The sequence below is a fragment of the Hemibagrus wyckioides genome, linkage group LG04, assembly GCF_019097595.1.
Source record: "Hemibagrus wyckioides isolate EC202008001 linkage group LG04, SWU_Hwy_1.0, whole genome shotgun sequence".
Taxonomy (NCBI): domain Eukaryota; kingdom Metazoa; phylum Chordata; class Actinopteri; order Siluriformes; family Bagridae; genus Hemibagrus; species Hemibagrus wyckioides.
Window position 1 is genome coordinate 15,820,166 of NC_080713.1, and position 17,152 is coordinate 15,837,317.

At 38.4% G+C, this 17,152-nt stretch overlaps 1 protein-coding gene across 8 annotated transcripts in view; it reads right to left on the reverse strand.

Annotated features, from left to right (window-relative positions):
• Positions 1-17,152, reverse strand: part of mef2aa (myocyte enhancer factor 2aa) — an 84,836-nt gene that overhangs the window by 5,544 nt on the left and 62,140 nt on the right. For 4 of the 8 annotated variants that reach the window (XM_058388545.1, XM_058388546.1, XM_058388543.1 and 1 more), the window contains 4 exons: positions 16,963-17,097; positions 14,968-15,196; positions 3,065-3,249; positions 1,259-1,282 (listed from right to left, as the gene is read on the reverse strand). In XM_058388545.1, coding sequence (XP_058244528.1) covers positions 1,259-1,282; positions 3,065-3,249; positions 14,968-15,196; positions 16,963-17,097 — 573 coding nt within the window. The remainder of the gene's footprint in view (positions 1-1,258; positions 1,283-3,064; positions 3,250-14,967; positions 15,197-16,962; positions 17,098-17,152) is intronic. The other 4 variants (XM_058388547.1, XM_058388551.1, XM_058388549.1 and 1 more) reach the window with 3 other exon arrangements.

The window sequence follows — 17,152 nt, forward strand, 5'->3', positions numbered from 1 at the left end:
GCAAAATTGCCACATATTTCTTTTATTGTGGAGACAATTATTCCTCATAAAGAGATATCCTTCACAAACAGACACACACACACTCCAAACCAAAGACTTAGGTAGAATGCAGGACTAATAAATTGTAAATTATTTGAAGTCAAAAAGTTTTGCTTTAACTTTAAAGTTCAGCTGCTGAATATTTTCACATTAATGCAGACTTCAAAGTGGTTTAAAAGTGAACAAAGGTTAGCATGTTTCTGAAAAAGTCATTATTCTACAATATATTCATATAAAAGTTATGGTGAGAAATTATTCTGTTTGAAAACTGGCTCAATGAATATGCATGTAAAAGACCTATAGGCATCTCTAAAGGAGTCACACGTCCTCATGGCTCAGTTAATATCTTCCTATCATTTTGCATAAACCTCTGTTCTTTTTTGAAGAGAAAAATACACAGCCAGCTGTGGCTGGCCTCTCCCTGCAACAGGATGATATCATTCTGGCCTGTGCTCTATCTTTTTATGACATCATCCCAAATGAAGTAACCAGACTCTAGAAAAGGAATAAAACTCTCTGGAGAGCAAAAACTGGAAAAACTGGAGAGCTACATGTAAATACTGAAATTATTGATCAATGGGTCACAGGAGATTTAATTTCCTGTGAGTGATCTCTCTCTCTCTCTCACACACGCACACATACATAAGGCACAAGGAAATATATATATATATATATATATATATATATATATATATATATATATATATATATATATATATATATATATATATATATATATATAGAGAGAGAGAGAGAGAGAGAGAGAGAGAGAGAGAGAGAGAGAGATGTTTATATTTGGAAACTCTGATTATAAGTAATATATATATTAATAACAGTTCTCTTTCCTATGATGATTTGGCAATGCTTTATGTGGTCATGCCAGTAAGGCTAGTTAAATTCAATTTAATTGAGAAAGAGAGAGAGAGAGAGAGAGAGAGAGAGACTTTGTAAACTGATTATACGCACAGGAGGAACTGAGTCTGTGGTAGTTGGTACTGAACAGACTGAAAAAAGCATGCAAGTGTGAGTGAAAGACACAAAGTTCAAACCAGACTGGCTTTGCACAGCACACTGCTAAACAAATCCAAAGTCAGCTTAGCCAGGTTTAACCGGCATCCGGCTGAAGCGGGTGCCATTTTTTTTAAAAGAAAAAATGTGCCACTTTGCTAGTGTAAAAGGTGACTGCTGATTCTTCATTCAGGCAAACTGTGCAACTCACCAACTCCATCTCCTCCTCCTCTGACTGTTCCAAACATAAAAAGAAGAGAGGATTGGATCAATGTAGAACTGAACGAGAACCGATACTCCCCACCCCAGTCCATACCTTTAAGAATAAAATCATTCAAATCCAATGACTGTAAAGACGTTTGAGTAACGTTTCCAGTCTTTGTTAGTCATCCACCGGTCAAATGAATTGCACTTTCTAGTGACATTTGTCAGTGCTGCTCATAGCACACTGCACTTTCAGTTTGGTTGTGCACAAGAACAAACCCAAGTGAAATTAAGCCAATTTAGCTTATTGCTGCATTGTCTGGTGTAGAGCATTGTAGCAGAGCTGGTCTTTAGGGACTTGACCTCACTACTAAGATGTGCTAAACATTTTGTGAGTCTCATCAGTATGGTGGTCGTTGAACCCCAAAACTACATGAAATCCTTCACTTCTCCTTTATACATCCCTCTACTTCCATTACCACATCTTCCTGGAGGGAATGGGGGAAAAAGCGACACCACAGGGGAGTAACAAAACGCACTGGGTTGAGGATGTACTGTAGTAATCCTGCAGAAAAGTGATGGCTGATAAAATTAGCAGCTAAACAGCTTTGGTTTAACATGTGAGAATACTGCTATTACAACTACTCCATCAAAAGTTTGATAATTAAGTGGAGAAGACAGAAAGTGTTAAGGGTGTAAAAATATGTATGCCAGAACAAAGTAGTGAAACTCGTCTAATTGTCTGAATCCGCACAAGTATCTTCAGCCTACATGTACCTAAGAAATGAGTTCTGTTAATTGTCAGGAGATCCAACTACATAGTCAGAGAACTGTCTTTACTTGCGGACATAGTTGTGTCTGGTCTTCCATTCGTGCCCAACTGTCTTAACACTCAATCAATAACATTGAGGAGACACGACAAGGGCGACAAGATATTATCTGGCTCGCACTCTGGGCTTCTGATTAAGCCTTCATCCCCACTCTGTCACACTAGGGATGTGATTAATTTAATGCCATTATATCCTAATGACAGGCTGTCTGCAGGGCACACCGCCTGCCCCTGCATTAGCCTGTCTGTCTGAAGCACACAGAAGGGGAGTCCTCAATCCTTACACACACACACAGACACATCCACACACACACACACACACATCCACACTCTTAACCACTTAATCCACCAGGCTGCTAATATCACCAGCCTGGAATGTAGATTCTATTTTGATTCATATACAAACCCCACTACTTCCAGATGCTGGAAAGCAAAAACACACATACTCACATTTTACACAGAGCAGCCAATGCACGAGAACGACCCTAGGTAACCTTGGCAATATTTCCCAAACAACTTTGTAAGAACTCCATGGTGAGTGGCACGCAATGCTGAAACAAGCCCATCATGGGCCAATTCTGGAAATCTTTTTTTTCCATTTTCTTTTTACCTTTGCAGTGATTTATGAAGGCGACAGGCTAGCATTGCCTCAGGTGTTGAATGTGGACTGAACTGTCAGGGCCTTAATTATAATCATTAGAGAGGCCCTCTAATTTCTATATAAATAATTGAGAGAGTGCGATGGCACCTGGGCCACAGAGATATTCCACTTTGCTGCTTCTTTCACATTTACACCCTGACGTTTCTCTTGGTAGACACAAATGTAGAGTGAAATAAGGACTTCTGACAGTAACACTGTCCAAAACAGCTTCAGTAACAACAAAAGAAAAACAAAAGCATGTCTAGAAAGCGTGTGTGTGTGTGTGAGTCCTATATTACATTTATACCAAAAGTGAAGAGAAATAACATGTCATTCATACTCACCAATGGAGGCATCATCCCCTTACTGGACGGTGGTATGACCACTCTCAGATCTGGCTTTCGGTTCCCCATTACCATGTTTCCCCCTGGTGGAGGCGGTGATTTCGTGGGCATAACTTTTCCCAGTCCATTCCCACTGCTGGTACCCAGAAGTCCCGGCGAGCCCCTGGGGTTCACGAAGCCGTTTCCTGTGGAGACACACCGAGATGTAGCGCATCATGGGACGTTGTTCCAATCATCCGATTCCCATCAGCCGCAAGCCGAGTCGACAACACGCCATTACGCAGCTGCAGTCATGGCATAGAGTGGCATGCAACGTTAAGCGTTCCCAACCCTCTGGGAAAGTTATAATAGACTCTTTAATTATCCTGCACATTTACGAAAATAAAACGAGCGTTTTAGAACTGATGAGCCCTCGGTTCTCTCAGTGAGTGAATGTATCAAAGCCGGCTTTGTGCGTCCATGGGTGAGGAAGGCAATTCGGTTTAACAAATGTAGTGTGACTTGAGCTTTTTAAGATGCGAATGGCTAAAGTCGTTAGAGTTGAGCGCAACCACTTACTGCCACAAAAAACTATTACAGCTCCACTGGGAAAGAAAGTAGAAAGCTTTAATACTGTTTCACTGCAGGTAGAAACCAAGTTTTACTGTACCATTCCTAAATAACAACCTGCCCTTCTTTATATATAATCATTTTTAGACCTGTATTAAAAAAAAAACATGCTGGATTTTGGATATGCATTTCTGACTGAATTAGCTCAGTCCTTCAAAGATGGATTTTATGGTTACAGACATTTAAGGTTTATGCATAATGTCTGTTTATACTACAAACAAAAAAAATAGATGCTACTACAAATGGTTAGAATCAAACTCATTAAACTTGAACAAATTAAATAAATAAATGCATGAAAACAGTTCAAAAGTGTAGTCCCTGTTGAGAAAATTAGTGCAATCCATTGTGACTTTATGTTTGACGTCATGGCCATCCATATATTCAGCGTTGGATTTTCCAGCTCCCTGTGTGAACATCAGCTCTTTACAAAGCTGTCTTTCTACCATCTGCTGGTCCACATTGTTGGAGTTTCCTTCACACGGCCGCTTGACTTATCCTCCAACAATCATGGGTCACTTGGCCACACGAACATGCAACCCCAGCAAAACAAACACAGGAATTACTACTGGCCACTCAAAATAACACCATCAAAACACAAATGCCCATGGTGGAGGCAGAACATGCTTCACTTGCTCTATCTTTTCCAGTAGTATGTGATCATATTTTTATGGTTATAAGGCCTCGCTGGTTTCAACCAAGCAACCAAACAAAACAGCTTCTTAAAGCACACGAGTATAAGAAATCCATTATAGGAAAAGAATCACTTCATTTCCACATGTTTGGCATTTAGCATGCTTAGCAAAGCATGACGTTATTTCTGAAGGTAGTTCTCCATGCTCTCCCTCACGCTGATTTTCTCTGAGAGACAGCTAAGGGACAGAGGGACAAAATGTCATGTGGAGAAAAGATGTGGAGATGCCTAAGCAAAGTTTAGGATTTATCACGCTTTTGAACACAACAAATTTATCTACTGTCACCCTCTTAGGAGATGCACTGTACTGTATATACGTATAAAAAAAATATTCTACCATGTATTGCTGGCAAAAGTTGAACCCAGACAAGATATATAATGTAGTACAGTTTAGAGTCTGTTTCAAACGCTCAGATAAATACTATATGTATAAATTTACTATACGTATGGAATGTATTTTCATCATATAAAATCTAGATCTTAATTCATCCTTAAATATTCTGAATTTTTTGTTTAGTCTGCATTAAATTAAATTCGATTATTGAAAAATACCAACAAAGAAAGATTTTAAGCCGACTATACAGTAAAACATGTCTATAAAGAGTTCTGTAATGACTGACAGAGATCAGCTTTACACAAAGATAAACATTGGAATAGCAAAGAGAATAATAAATAAATATATTAAGAAAAATATTTGTCCCAGTATGGTCCTGCATTCCAGACGAAATTGATATATAATGGGGAAATCATGTTTCTTTCACAAGTATCTTTAAATATAAACAATGAAGGAGTCAATGAATGTACGTAATCTTACTGAGCTGTAAATGAGCATATGTAAATGGGATGCATTTAACACTAAACGATGGCTCTGGATTAACTTTATCAAAAAAAATAATGATAATGTTTTCTGAAACACACCACAATGCAGCACTAACTGGACCCAGAAAAGTTTTAGAAAAGCAAAAATATAATATTTGTGCAAAACTGATGCAGAGAGGAAGGAACACGTGCTGATATTACTGAAAAAGGCACAACAGCACCAGGCAGCAGCAGCTCTGATAAAGATCAGAGGCAGGGCTAATCTATGATATCATTGCCTTGAAGCAATCCAAAAGTTCTGCTATGAAACTTGGAGGTGTTGCCTTGCACACAGTAAACGAAACTCAACAAAGGAGCAAGAAACCTGTGTAGATGTGTGGTGTTAACCCACACTTGGCTCAGTATTTAAAAAAAAAAAAAAAAAAAAGGCAAACACCCTCATTTAAAGCAAACTGATCAGAAATCTGCTGTAGTTCACTGCTCAGTAACAGACAGAATTTTGACCAGGACACAATTGAAATTATATAGCAAAACATTTGTAAGTAATACTTTCACCACACCTGTCTGCAGAATTGTGTTGTATGCATCATTGATATTGATGCATGGATTATTTTCAAGGTTTTATTTTATTACAGAGCACAATGTTTTTCAATAATCATTATTTTCTTAAAATTGAAATGAAACAAAAATAAAAATATATAACCCTGGATTTAACTCAAGTGTCCATTGTTTCCGTTACTGATTCGTAATTTGAATATAATCAATAAAAAGTCATTTAAAATGAAATCATGTGACAGAGCCAAGAACATGCAGACTTTTTTTCTAATTTCCATAAAGGATGCCAATAGTGATGATATATCTATACCTCTAGCTATAGCTCTTTTATACCAGGTACTGACATGTGGTTTACTAATAAAACATGATAAAGGACATACATTAATAACAGCACACAAAACACAGCACCTAATACTGATCATTTTCATTAACTGTGGAGAATCACTGTGCAGTTATCTCATACTTGAGATGCTGTTTGTCTATCAGGAAGCAAGGCTCGTGTTTGATTCGTATTGGATCCGATCCCATCGACTGAACTCAGTACAAAATTGTTCATAAATGAACACAGAAGATGGAGGCGATGCATTATTAGGTTGCACGTAGCCAAACAAAGCCTCTTACAGCTCTGAATAATGCAACATCCTTTGGGAACCCACTTATGTAATGGCTTGGCTTTACAAACACAAACACTTTGTTTTCTTTTGAAAGTGAAAAAAAAAAAATGCCATTTCTCCAAAAAGCACCACAAGGCGCTAGATGAGGCCTGACTGCTACTGAGCTATCATTACCTTAAGCAACTGTAGCATGTTGGATGGGGGGAAAGCCAGTGAGAAAAGTCTAATGGATTGCCAGAATCGAAGCTTTGCCTCTCTAATAGATTAAGTGGAAAACAGACCAAATTCTAATTATAGTTTTAATTAATGAGGCTGAAAAGTACCTCCTTAGTGGGTGCAGACGTATTGTTTTGGCTCAGGAAACCGTGCAGGAGAACAATGCAAGCCTGTAAAAAAGCTCAAACAACACTCGCCAAGATATTTCGATTTATATTTTACTTGGAGAGACTTCTAGTTCAAAAATAAATATCATTTAAACTGCATCTATGCAAGTTTAAAAGGTTTAGATTTGGAAACTGGATACAGTGGCTTCGGTGGTTACAGACCTCATGACAGGATGTAACATGCACAGAACAGTTTCTCCCAACGTGTTCCGAGTCAAACCAACAGGCCTTATAATTGCTCTTTAACAGCCTGGAAATCCTCTGTGTTAGTCGGGGAAACTGCTATGCTTCTGGCCATGTTGCGTAGCCAAGCCTTTTTCTCTATTTTTTATTGGTGAACCAAAGAGTATCAAAGCATGATATCTTTAAAGCAGATTATGAAATTGTCTCAAAGATCACATAATCTCACTAACTGGTACTCATCACAACACCTATTTTTGAAACAATTACATCACAATGCATATTTTTTGGAACAATTATGTGCATGACTGCCTCTTTGCACACAATCACACATTGTAAACTTGTCTATGTGAGAATGTACCTATACACATGAGTCACAGCTCTTTGTGGTATTAATGGTCAATTACAAAAAAATGAAAAGGTTTGCCATAACATAACCATTCCTCATGATCAATCTGAAGCTTAATTCACCATAAAAGACACTTGCAATAAAAGTCAAGTTAAAGCATGTGGCTTCATTTGAAATCTCCACCTGCCAAAGCGCCACACAAAATGAAACACCGAAGCAGATGCCCCAAGGAGCCTGGACTGAATCTCCTGGGTCATCTTTTATAGTGTGCTGGTCAGTCACTAGTGGTCTGAGATTAATTTGGTGATTCACAAAAATCAAGACAAATTCACAAAAATCTGAATTCCTAACACTTCAAAGAATAAAACATGTTAAATGCCTACTATTTCCTCCTGGAATATTTGTGTACTGGGTGTAAAATTTGTGTTTTTGGATAGCAATTGTGCAGTGTTGTTATATTTAAATGCATATGGCTAAAAACAGCTTCTCATCATGATAGATGGTCTTACATATTTAAATACATTTAGTCTTTAAAATTCAGGTCATGAAAATTCTGAAAAAATACATAAACTAAAAATGATGTTTTTGAAAAGGCTACATTTTTTTACCTGAATTTTCAAGAACTGAATTTAATGAAATGACTCACATGTTGTGACCTTAATAGTGTGATACTTTAATGTTTAAATATCTAAATTCTGTAGCAAAATCTTTCAATTCCATTAACTACATGTTTTTTCTTACCCCAAGCATCATTAATTCAGGTTCTGGTTCTTAAAACTCTGATATAAGCTCCACTTAAGCTGCCTTAGAATTCATTAGTCTCTGTATTGTAAAATTGACACAGGTACAGCAGCTTCCACTTTAGCAAGCAGGACATACACTGCACAGTCAGCTGAGCTTAGAGGGGAAAAAAAGTCCTGGTCAGCATCCAGACAAAACTGTCTATAGCAAGGCATGGAGGAAATGTATACATTGGCAGTGCCATACAGGCAAAGCACAGCCCAGTCCAAATGAGCAGCTGTCTTATATGGAGAGGCAATAAATCTGTGATTCCTGTGATTCAGGTTCTTGTCTATACAAATATGATATGCCAACTGATTTCTTCCTGTAATAGTGATTAAACCAGACTAATAGATAACCCAGAAAGGAATAGTGTCCCCTAAATTTCCAGCATGAATAAGAATACATACATGCTAATGAGAGCAGTTTAGGATTATATCATGTTTTCATCTAAGTTTGCAAATTAGGGTAAACATTTCTTCAGTATTCTCAAAATCTGACATGAGGATCCTTTTAAGGCATTACTGTATCCATCTACGTTAAATGGATTAGTGGGGTATAGTAATGTAATCCTTGTAAGGAGAACAGTATTTTCTCTCGAGCTATGTTTGGAACTGCTCACTCCACCATGTGTGATGAGATTTTACTGCTTCACGTGAAAATTTGGTGTGCCAATTAAAAAAAGAAAGAAAGAAAATGTAGACGACTGGCATAAAGCCATCTGTTCTTTTCCACACATAAAATGTGAAATGCAAATGGAAGAGCAGCGTCTGGAACTCCAGCGCTCTGCAGCAGCGGGAGAACTAAGAGCAAAAAAGTAAGCCATTTTGTTCCAGAGATGTGATGAGTCACCCTGTCCTCTGGCAACTGTGCACATGGTTAAGTAATGTACAAAAAAACATGACAAATCGTGCTCGAATGAGAGGGGAAAAAAACCTATATGTGCTTTCAATCTAAAAGAGCATGGCAACATGAAAAGTTTTTACAGAGCGGGGTGACCATTACAGAATGATGGGTTTAAGTAGCTATCCAGAGAGGTTTCCAGCTCTCTGTGGCGTAGTGACATAACCAGATCTGTCCCTACTCCCTCCATACCTGTGGCTTGAGAACAATCAGAGGTATGGTAATGGTAATTTTACAAGAGTGCTGAATTTGTTCATTATACAGGCTGTAGCACTAGGATAGGGCTCAATGAAACAATCAACAGCTGAGCTGTGTGTCCACAGAGCCAAAATGCTGAGAGCCATGGACACCACACCCTGTATTGGCTGTGCTTAATAAGCATGGCTCTACAGATTAAGAGAGACCCAGGCTCCCACTACGAGATACTGCACTGGTGTATGCTCTCATCTCAGATGAGTAATCCTTGCTAACACAGTGGCTGATTAATCAAGACTACACTCTTGCACTACTGTACCACTGAAAATGGGTCAATGACAAAACATCTGTTAAATAGAAGTGGGCCACATGAAAAAAAATCATATCATGATATTTTTACAATATGACAATAACACAAATAATGTTATTAAAAAAATCAGTAACACTTATTTAACATGTATTAAAATGTTTTACATTTAAAAGGACTCAATCCTGAGTTTCTCTGAATGTTCTCTCTGAATGGGTTTTCACCAGAAAAAAAGAACATGCTGATAGGTAAATAGATTACACTAAATTAGCCCTAGGTAGGAATGAGTATGTGAATGTGTGTGAACGGTGCCCTGGGTCCCATACGAGGTCTTTTTCCCACTTCCCAACTAGTTTCCAGGACAGGCTCCCGAGAACATGGTGACTAGGATAAAGTGGTCACTGAAGTTGAAAGACTGAATTAACTAATTTGATTTAAATTATAATTATATTGATATTGTAATGATCACATTAGCTACCCATACTGATGAGCAATAAAGTGAGTGATCAGCAAGGCAATGGCTTCTTTAAAGACACACACACGCTCACACACACACACAAACACACATACACACACACACACACACACACACACAAACACACAAACACACACAAACACACACACAAACACACACACACACAGAGCTCTAGTTTGTGCATGGCTGAATGCGATAATCACTACACTGCATATAGATGACACTCCCCATCATCACAAGTGGGTGTCCAACCTGAAGTCTTTCAGGCTCAGCATGCAGTAACAGCCTATACAGCGTATGGGCCCACACACACAAACACACACATACATACACACACTCACAAACCCAGGCAGACATTAAATGCCACCTGTCTCTGCCAGTCACGTACTCCAAGGGCTTATGACAGCCAGTCTGATCATTGTGTACGGACGACTTAGAGGGATGTCATGGCCCAAATGCTTGGGCTAGGTTATCTTGCAAGCCTGCACCAACCATATAAGGACTGCTGCAGTACAGGGAAAAACAGATGCACATGTCAATAGGGGAAAGAAAACTCCAAGAGGGAGGGAGCAACAGAAGGGGGGCTTAAAATAAAACAGCTAGTTTATTTGCTTGTCTGACAGAATGAACTGTTTGAGTATTTAAGGTGTAAAGACAAACAAAATGCTGAGCTGCTCAAAAACCTGCTTTTACCAAATACAATTCTACATAAAACCAATTCGATTTAGCCATCATAACTTACAGAGACAAGCCTTTACATGCGAAGAGACATGGTTTTCAAAGAGGACAAAACATAGCAGCAGTATCTAACATAAGCATAAGAAAGAAAAAAGAAGGCAGCCATGTAACAACACTGTCACTGAGACAGGCAATCTTACTATTTGTAACTGTCAGAGAGGAACAGTTGGACACATGACCTTGTGCGTGTCCTTCAACAGAGTGTGTACACACAAGCAGCAGGACAGAGGGACACTAGCAGCTGCCACCACTTTTTGAGTATTCCACTGTTTATCTTCACTCTGTTGAAAACACAACTGGACAGGTGGACACACCTGACTGGTGAGACTTTGCCTTTTTTGACACTCAACAGCTTGGCGTGATCTTTTATAGCCCATAAAAAACTATTGCACACAAAGTGGCCAACAAAATGCTAATTTTAATACGATGCTGGTCACCAACCCTCATTTACCACATAATGGTGCAGGATCCCTTTTAAGCTTTCTCTGACATTAGCAAGACGTTAACGCAATCTGTGCAAGATGCTTTAGAAACAAATCCTTGGTGACCTCCTTCTATTGTCCTCATAAAGGACAAAGTCACTTTACCATCAATCACAAGCTCGTAACAAAAGTGAGTGCACATGACCTAAATTCCCAAATATCAGCGGAAGGAGAAGAAATGCTGCTACTGTACTCCAGTTCTCCTAGAACAGAGAAGCCAAAAAAAAACAGCTGTATAGAAGAAGAAAGAGCACAGGGCTGTCAATACTGCTACACTGCCTTTTTGCTGATTTGGAATAAGCAGAAATGTATAAACGACAGTTTTAAATGTAGAGTTCCAGCAAATATGTATTATATAATATCAGTTATAATGAGTCCTTGCTTTCATCTACTGTTTCCTATGATAGTATCACTGATCAGACTCATTCTATTGTTTTTATTTTATTTATTTAAACAGAAGGAATAAAACACAGATGTTAAAGTTAGCAGATACAGTTAGCTACACAAAGATTCAGAGGTATGTGCTAGACAGCACACTGTCTAATTCACAAAATGAAATATTAATGCTGTGCAATTACTGCATAAAACACCGGCCTATGTGAGCAGCTAACAACCATCATAGAAAGTAATTAAATATGTGCTTGTAATTTCACCAATTAAAGTAGTTTTCTGTTAAATAAAAGGACCTAAAAAAAAGCTGCTTTGCAAATTTTGAAGAAAAAGAAAGCTGTAGCACAGTCAAGTATTTTTGGCTGGGAAAAAATAAATACATTTTTAAAAAAAAGCTTAGCGAAAAACTCAACTCAACCACGAGTAAGGTGCTTCTAGTTAATTCCCCAGACCACAAAATACAGTAGATACAATCAATTTCACTTCATTGTACTGGTTGAATTTTACACTCATATATAAAGTTCACACAATAGCTAAAGTTCATACAGCAGCTAGCTCATGGACTAATGTCAACAGTTTTTCAGCTACAAAGAGCGATTACGAGAATTTAGGTGGCAATTTGCTGATTTCTGCTTTCCGTGAAAACTGTTTCCACAAGCAAGACACATTTAATACTGAATAATAGTGAAACTCCTGATTTTACTTCATGTATTAGCTCTTCACATTATCGTGGTGTTATTGGTGTTAATGCACAGCTAGGAAATTAGCAAAATGCACGATCACAATATGCATCATGGTATAAAGAGCATTGCGCTAAAGCCTTAGGCAGCCTTTTTTTGAAGAAGAAGAAGAAGAAGAAGAAGAAGAATTTTGTTCTAGATGATTGTTATGACTTTTTAGATATTTTTTAGAATTCCAAAGATTACTTTTCCTTTGAAAAATGTTACAGAATAATGTTTGCATGTCAGTACAAAAAGTAACATATAACATATCTCTGAGAATCACTTTCTCATTCTTATAATATCTTTTACAGAATCTTTTCTTATAATATCCTTGTAATACTGATTAGTCATGCCAGATATTAACTTTGTTTAATTTATCACTTTTTATTGCTCTTTACAGTATCAAGATTTATGTAGAAATGTTTCATTTCATTAAAATTAAGCCATCTTTGCTTCACAGCATTTTTTGCCTGTTCCTAAACAGTCTGCGAGTTTCTCGAAAAACTGTCAAATTTATTTTACACGTAACTAGCTATTTATTATTTTGAATATCACTAGAATCAAACTGATCATCACTATACACACACACATTATTATCAGTAGTAGTATGTTGTAGAACAGTATGTACATTACATCGTCATATGACCCAGCTTTACTTTTAAGGATGAACATGTTTTAAAATTTAACAGAGGGGGGAAAAAAAATGAGTCTTATATTCCTAAAACTAGTTGTTCCACAGATCAGAAAATGTGCAGGATGTTGTAATAAAACATACACTTCCATAGTCAATGAATATTACTCATACAATGCAGAAATGAAACTTCAGCTTTCAGACACAGCTGCAGGCGTGGGTTGACAGGAAGTGTATACCATTTGTATGTGGAGTATGTAAAAGCGTTTAGCCAAAGCTGTGGTCAGTGTAGGGGGCTTTGTGGCAACACCTCAGAAGTGTTCTGCAACACTGCAAAACAGGGCAACTTCCCCTGCCTGCACCTTCAGTCATGCTTTCTTTCTGACCTCCACACTCATAAAAGTAGTGCGGGATTTACAGTTCTTAAAAAGCTGTAAAGCGAAGCACTGAAAAGCCTACACACTGAAGTTTATTAATGACAAATTCCTAAACAACCATTAGGCTCTAATAAACTGTAGCCCCCCTATTTCTATCTATCTATCTCTCTCTCTCTCTCTTTCTCTCTCCCACACACACACACACACACGCACACACACACACACGCACGCACGCACGCACGCACGCACGCACACACACACACACACACACACGCACACACACGCACGCACACACACACACACACATGCACGCACACACACACACACACATACACAGAGAGAGAGCTGTGTTCATACATACAGTGATTTTACTGCTGTCCCCTGTCACTGTACTATAAAGTCACCTGTAGGTGTTTCTTCTACTGGTTGCCATAGTAATAACGTTTATCAGTAGGTAGAGCAACAAGCATCCACCTGACAACAAATCACCTTTCTTGCTGCTAAAATACAATTCTATATAAAATAAAAAATTATGTGTTTGTATATAAAGTTGAGTTGTGTATATACACATCATATCATATATGAGATGAGGGAGAAGCAGTGTGTGCTCTTTGCCATGAATTACGTACACTCTACTGTCTTCACTCCCATTGGTAGTTGCTGCACCGAGTCGCTCCATATTTGAATAAAATCAAACTTTCCTTAACTTTGGCAAGTTGCTGGACACACAAACATCTAGTTGCTAAAGGCTGCTGTTGCCCATGACTCGGGAAGTCATCAGCTCTCACTGCAAACTGCATAACATTACAATTTTAAAAAAATATCCATCCTCAAACCCAAAATATAGAACTGCTTAACCACACTGGTGCTAATTAATTTGTTATCTGTGTCTCTGCTGTTCCTATGAAAAGTTAGTTGTGTTGCACTGATGTCACAGAGGAACATTGCTAGCACCGTTACAACTGTGTTTAATAGAGGAAACCTCAAATAACCTTAAACATATGGGATAACGGTTAGATTTTGCTTTTAGCTCCAGAATACAATACTTAAAAATGTTACATTAATGAGAAGTTCAACATAAAAGTAGTGGAGACACCAAAATCTGGAGTCCAGGTTAAAGAATGCATCGCATTTAAACCACTGAGTTACAGCAGAGACTCAGAGACTAGTTCTTAGCCAAGTAGAAGATGATAACCACAGTGGGTTTGATTGAGAATAAAATCATTAGCATGAATACTGAAGCTGTGGAACCATAAAGCAGTGTAAAGTGAAACCAAACCAGTTTGTTAATAAATCTTAAAATCCAAATTGTCAAGTCAGACTTTAATCATAAAGTGATTCATACATAACCGAGGAACATATAGTAATTATAAATATTGATATATAAGAGTTTAACAAAGAATTCTTTGCATTCCATCGAGATTCATTTTGTTCCCACATGCAGTTGTCAGAGAGCAATTCCAGCAAATTAGGCTACTTGTTACTACTTACTGAGATATTTGAAATCAAAAATGCCCCATAAAATGACTGGCAGACAAAAAATAGCTATTTCCCCCCCAGCGCTTCAAACCTCTCCACAGGTTCACCCCTCAAAGCAGAAAGACATAAGAGAATCAGGAGGAAATAAGACACCAGTGATGTAAACATGAAGCAACATCTTTTTGCAGTTAGACCCCTAAGGTGCGAGGTAACGCTCTACTGACCTGTGCTGCCCGTGCTGGGCGGCCTGTGTGGGGTGCCAGCAGGCACCACGTTTCTTTGAAGAGAGGTCTGTGGAGGGGACAGCATGGTGGCTTCACTTAGTGAGGCTGTAGCAGCAGCTGGCAGGCCCTGGCTACTCAGAATGCCCCCGGGGTTGTAGCTCATGGAGTTGGGGTTTGTCACCGGCACGGCCACATGCATGGAGAAATTCTGCTGCGGCAAAGCTGTGGGCTGCAGGGAGGAGAACCAACGCACACAAAGCAGCAACACACGCATGCATACATACACACACACACACACACACACATACAAATGAGGTTTAGTGGCTCTTGATTAGAGAATTTATCATCTACAGGCATATAATACTACAGAAAAATGTCAAATCATATTTCCACCATAGAAGTTGAGGTGGATTTTATTCATTTGAATAACATTAGCTTTGTGTGTAAGCACATACATATCTTCAGGCATCTATCAGAAGTGAAAGATGACTCCTGGCCTTTAGTGCTTTTAACAAACAATGGGGTAAACCAGAAGATGGATAGCACAGTGGAAAAAAGGTAATCTCAGGAGAAAAATCTCAGGATCACCTTCAGCTATCCAGAGTAAGAAACACAGCAAACTGTCTGTTATAGGATGCTTTTGCACTGTGCACTTAGACCGCTTTTCATTCAGTTAACACACATAAGAACACAGAGAAAATGCATACACATTATAACATGCATTTATCAGAATGACAACACCATTCCAGCATGGCAGTAGTCAGCACTGCACTCTGCTGCAACAAATATATTTAAAAAGAGATACAATTTTTAAGATCAGGCTTTTACAGTACCTCACTGATTTGTGCAAAAGCTAAGTTATTTTTCCCTTTCTGTTGCAATAAATGAACACACACACACACACACACACACACACACACACACGCACATTAATCAAGTACAGTATATAAAGACAGTGCAGTGCTGATTAACCTCAGTGATTTCTGGGTGGATCAGTGTGAGCAGTGAAAGTGAAACCACTCCATTGGCAGCACACTACAGTGAGCACGTTAGTGATATTATTAGTGTGTTAATGGCACAAAGAAGTGGTGCTTTGTTCATGTGCAGATTGGACAGTGGAGGTGGCTTGTCTCCTCAGAGTCTCAGGTACAAAATGTTATGGTCACCACGCACAATAAGATCACCATTGTATCGAGCAACAACAACAACAAAAAAAAATAAATTAAAATGTATAATGTCTTCTGGTCGTATAAAATGTCTTCATTTTGGCTTGGTAAAGTCTGGAGGAAGATGAGGCAAGCAGATAAGGGGAGCGATTATGTCTTTTCATGACTACAGAAATTGGCCAGTCGAGGAAATGGGTCTCTAATGGGAGAACATGAGGCAGAGAAAGAGAGAGACCAAGTTCTCCCCAATCCTTTTCTCTCACACATGACCCAAGTATAATGCAGCTCCGAAGGAAAAAGATTCAATTTCCTGATCTACAAGGATGCAAAAATTCAGCATGTGGAGTAAAACGCATCAATCACTAAAGCCTTCATATCTGTCTATAGGCGTACTACTACAGCCAACTAAAGGAGACGTCCTAGGGAAGTATTTTTCACGGCAGTGTAAATCTCTAAGTCTCTACGGTTAAAAAGAAAAACAAAAAATACTCATTATATGAGGTATTAAGCAAAATTCAGTAAATTGTTTGATGAAGGCAAAGACTAATATTGTCTGCAGTCGAGCTTTCCGAAAGGGTGATACCTATCCAAACAATGTGATCTTATCGGGGTGTACAAAAACAGCGAAGAAATAAATAATGAACAGAGGAAAACAAAATACACTTCCAACTAAAAAAATGTGAAAGGTTAATACTTCAAAAGAACTGCATAAAAATCGTGGACAGAGGTTGTAGGGTGGGGTAATGAGGGGGGGGGGAGAAGAAAAACAAAATAAGGAGGGAGCATCCTTTCTGCCACAAAGCCAAGCAAAAATATTACATTTACTTACGATTTTATGATTTCGCATCATATTATCAAACTCCTCATTTATTTTTTTATATTTTTCTTCTGTGTGGGGTGTGAGGACATATGAGGCATCAGGGTCCGGGCTATCGCAACCTCTGTGTTCTTTCTTGTTTAAGGCCTGTAGTGAATATCAACATAGAAACAGGGATCAACAAAAAACTGCAGAAGAGAAA